The 3,807-nt window shown below is 53.8% G+C and overlaps 1 protein-coding gene across 1 annotated transcript; it reads right to left on the minus strand.

The window, feature by feature from the left end:
* Window positions 1–2,883: 2,883 nt before the first annotated feature.
* On the minus strand, window positions 2,884–3,495 carry LOC100903883 (uncharacterized). The gene is made up of 3 exons (XM_003742136.1): window positions 3,436–3,495; window positions 3,054–3,286; window positions 2,884–2,956 (listed from the first exon to the last, which is right to left on the minus strand). The coding sequence occupies exons 1-3, from the start codon at window positions 3,493–3,495 to the stop codon at window positions 2,884–2,886; spliced, it is 366 nt and encodes a 121-aa protein (XP_003742184.1).
* Window positions 3,496–3,807: the final 312 nt, after the last annotated feature.

Genomic DNA, 3,807 nt, shown 5'->3' on the forward strand with positions numbered 1-3,807 from the left:
AAAATCTTGTTCCCCCTGCGCACTTCCCCCTGATGCCCCCTTCGCCAGAAACATTCTATCAACATGGGCGCAAATCTGTCCTGACATGCGAAGGGTTGATGCCGAGGGAGCGTGCAGCACATTGCCGGGGATGCGCGTGAAAAGGTGCCCGGGAACCATGGAATCAGTGGGCCGACGGCGCAAGCGCCGGGCGAACACCCGAGTGTTTGCCTCGGTCTATCTCGAACTCCGGGAGTTCCCCCTTCGGGAAGAAGAAGGGGTTCAGTCTGCAGCTGGCACCACCGAGGACTATTGCTCGATCGTGATCGAATCAAAACCCGGGTCTGAGTCGTGAGGAGCGACGAAAATCCTCTAATTCGATCGTCGCTTATCCGGGACGGCGACCCCGAATTTCCTAGCGGATGCAAGTCTGGATGTTCGACTCCTTCGGGAGGAATTACCGCTTGCGCTTCGAAAACACAGGTGGCTGGCTTGCGCTTCGAAAACACAGGTGGCTGGCTTGCGCAACGAGCATCTCCGAGCCGATCAAAGTTCGGACTCGCTAGTCTCCATCGGCGATTGACCGGAAGCGACGACCATTGCGGGGGTACCACGGTTCTTCTGCCGGCCGAAGGATCCACCGACGATGACCAGATATGCGATTCCTCCAGCGATTCGATTCTGCTGTCGGACACCGAAAGTCTCCCATGGCTCTTCGCTTTCCAAGACGATGCAGATATGTCGAGGGCGCTGGTCTCATGAAACTTGTGAAATGACTTACGGTTGCGTATTTCTTGGCGATCGGAAAGATGAATGATACTGGAAGGATCGATCCTCCTTAGTTGGGATCGACGCGTACGTAGGTCGGTTTGGCACGAGCTTGAGCTGCACAAACAACGATCGAGTTCGGTTGCGAGACTGCTGGTGGAGATCTGTCGAGCTCTAGAAGTCTTCCGGATGGGCGAGGACATCTTCTCCCAGACCATCGGAACCCACCCTCCCGGAAATCCTCCAACCCGGAGGATTTCCAGACAACCCATCAGCCTCAGCATCGTTCGAGCACAATCTATCCTTTCATTGACTTGAAGCGGTACAGGTCATTTGGGCGGAAAGTCAAAAGGGCGAGACTGCCTATTGGGCGAAATGCCACTTGGGCGGAATGCCATTTGGGCGGTATGCGGACTTGGCGAGGACTCTCTCGGAAATACGAACCCAAGCTATTTTCAGTGTGCAGCATTTGAGTTGTTGCCATTCGCGAAACTTCCTCGTGTCTCCATTGAAGCGAGGGACTTCACGAGCTCTTCGGCCGAGAGAATAGCGTTCCTCTTGGAATCGCGCTGATTTCCTGCGGTCCGGGTACGTGAAAGTGTCTCCTGCTCGGAAGTCGTACTCGAACTCCATCGGATCTGCCGTGGCCCCCGCAGATGACCGAATCGGTAACTCGGTCCGTCTTTGGTCGCTGTTGGCGGTCGCCTGGGATACCGTTGAGGATCCGAGCGGTGTTCGCACTGGATTTTCCGGCGGGAAGTACACGTTTCGTGTTGGAGGGCGTCGTGGGGGTGCCTTCCGAGCTTGCTGAACCAAGCTTCGGGTGTCGATGAAACTGTGTTTGAACCTAACCGAGCCTTCTTCCTCCCTCTCGTGATCTAGTGGAGTGCTCTGGAGGATTGTTGTTTTGTTGTTGTTGGATGTTCTGGCCGGCCGATTCCACCGATGCTGCTCTCGATCGGGATTCGGGCTCGGACACGAAATTGATCCAATCTCGCATGTCGTCCAGGTAGCCGTATGCGTCCGCCACGAGCATAGCGTAGTGGATTGTTCGGTCCAGCAGTGACTCTTTGTCGATCGCCAACCGTGTTCTCAGCGTGTCGATCTCTTTCGTGAGCTCGATCGATTCTGCTTCGGCCGTCTCCAGTATCTTGCGGAGAGTCTCGACTGTTCTGGAGAGTCTCGCTGGAGAAGCGTTAGGATCGATATTGCGAATTTCCTCGCCGATGGTTTCCAATCGTTTGTATATGATTGTGCGCGCATTCTCTCTCATTTTGAGTTGTGCTGCTATTCCATCGTTTATCTTGAGGAGATTCCTTGAGCACTTTGGGGATGACCGCTGGTACTTTTTCCCCTCGGTTCTGCCATGAGGGGCCCGGGAGCTGACTGTCCTCGGGACACGCGCCTTCTGCGGGCATGATGACTCTCTCTATCGACAGGGCGAGCGACGCACTTGATTTGTAGCTGAAAACTGGCGTGATCTGAATTCAGGTAATTCGTCGATCGGAGTCGATTCGGAAGATCGACCCGCTTTTGACAGCGATGATGATGATGGTTCAGTAGATCCGTCGGCAACGGATCGCTGGAGAGATCGTCGGGTTCGAAGAGTCTGCCGCCAAATATCAGTCGGGGAGGGGATCACGGGGGATTTCGACCGGACGTAATATTATTGGGCTGGAGATGCTTCTGATGTGATACTCTGACCTGAGAAATCTCTAGGCCTCGCGGCGTGACGCGTGAGCTCCGTTCCGTACACTTCTGACACCGAAATTTCATGAATCCTCTACTGGCTAGTCAAGGAAGACGCGGGGTTCTCCTTCACGGTCGCTGATTAGGGGATACGTGCACTAATGAGGGATTGGGGGTTGGAGTTGCCTAACGTGATAGACACCTGCCGTGATGATTTTCATCCGAGTGAGTGATTGTTATCTTTATTCCCTCTCTCCCCTCTCCCTCACGCGACCGTCCCCGATGCGCGACATTTATTGTTGGACACTGTATTACTGGAAATATATGTATGGATACGGGCATATGCACAGATTTGGGCCCTCTTTTACACCATACGACGACTCGTATGTGACAGTGGGATGAGCTCCGGCGGAAGAAGAGGCGCGAGTTCCGGACTGCCTCGTTGAGCTATGCCGGTGGCACGAAAGCTAACGCCGCAAACATCCTCGTTTCGAGGGCGAACTCATCGTCATTACTGTACCTATTGGAAGCAAGATTGGAGAAGGGGATTCGGCGGTTTTTCGGGGAAATATTGTTCAAATTAATGGATTCACCAGTCGCGCAAATCGGGGTCTCACCGGCTCATGAGCCCCTCTCCTGCCACCCTCAGCTTGATGTTCTTCACTAAATGGAAGAAGCATCCATCGATCCTGATGTCAGGCGAGAAAACGCTTCTCACTGCATTCATCACGGCTCTCTTGAAGTCCATGACGACGGAAGAAGGATCCAGAGCCGGCCATGCGTCCTTGAGGAGGGACAGCGTCCTCGTGTACGTTTCAGCCGTTTTGTTTGGTAGCAATGCGTATGCGATCTGCAATACACATTGCGACCGCTCAACGAGAACGACGAAAATCTGCATAGCGGTCAAGACTTCATTGAAGCCGCAGGAGCTCTCGGGGCCCAAATTGAATCATTTCAATCGGATGTAGAGAATACTCATGAGTGCCACCGTGTTTATACCTGGGAGAAAAGCGACGGCGCTAGACTGAACCTTCCGTCGAGGTACAGCTTGTCGACCATGCAGATCCATTCCCTGGTGGATTCTTTTCCGAATATTATCTATAATAATCCGGTCCGAATCACCCTCGCCACTATCAGCCACGACGAAGCTCTCGAATCGACCGGGCCTAACCTCATAGAAACGATCGTGCTCCGGGATGACTATGGCGCTCTGCGATTCGAAATTCCTCGGTGTGCCTGATATGATGTTCCTGTGCCTATTGATCATTCGTGCCATGACGGAGCGCTCTGGCAGACGGCCGAGCGTTGCTCTCGATGCCGTTAGGAATGCGGAAGACATCAGCGAAGACGGCGGCCTCACATCGACGCTAT

The sequence above is a fragment of the Galendromus occidentalis genome, unplaced genomic scaffold (genome assembly GCF_000255335.2).
Source record: "Galendromus occidentalis unplaced genomic scaffold, Mocc_1.1 scf7180000077284, whole genome shotgun sequence".
Taxonomy (NCBI): Eukaryota; Metazoa; Arthropoda; class Arachnida; order Mesostigmata; family Phytoseiidae; genus Galendromus; species Galendromus occidentalis.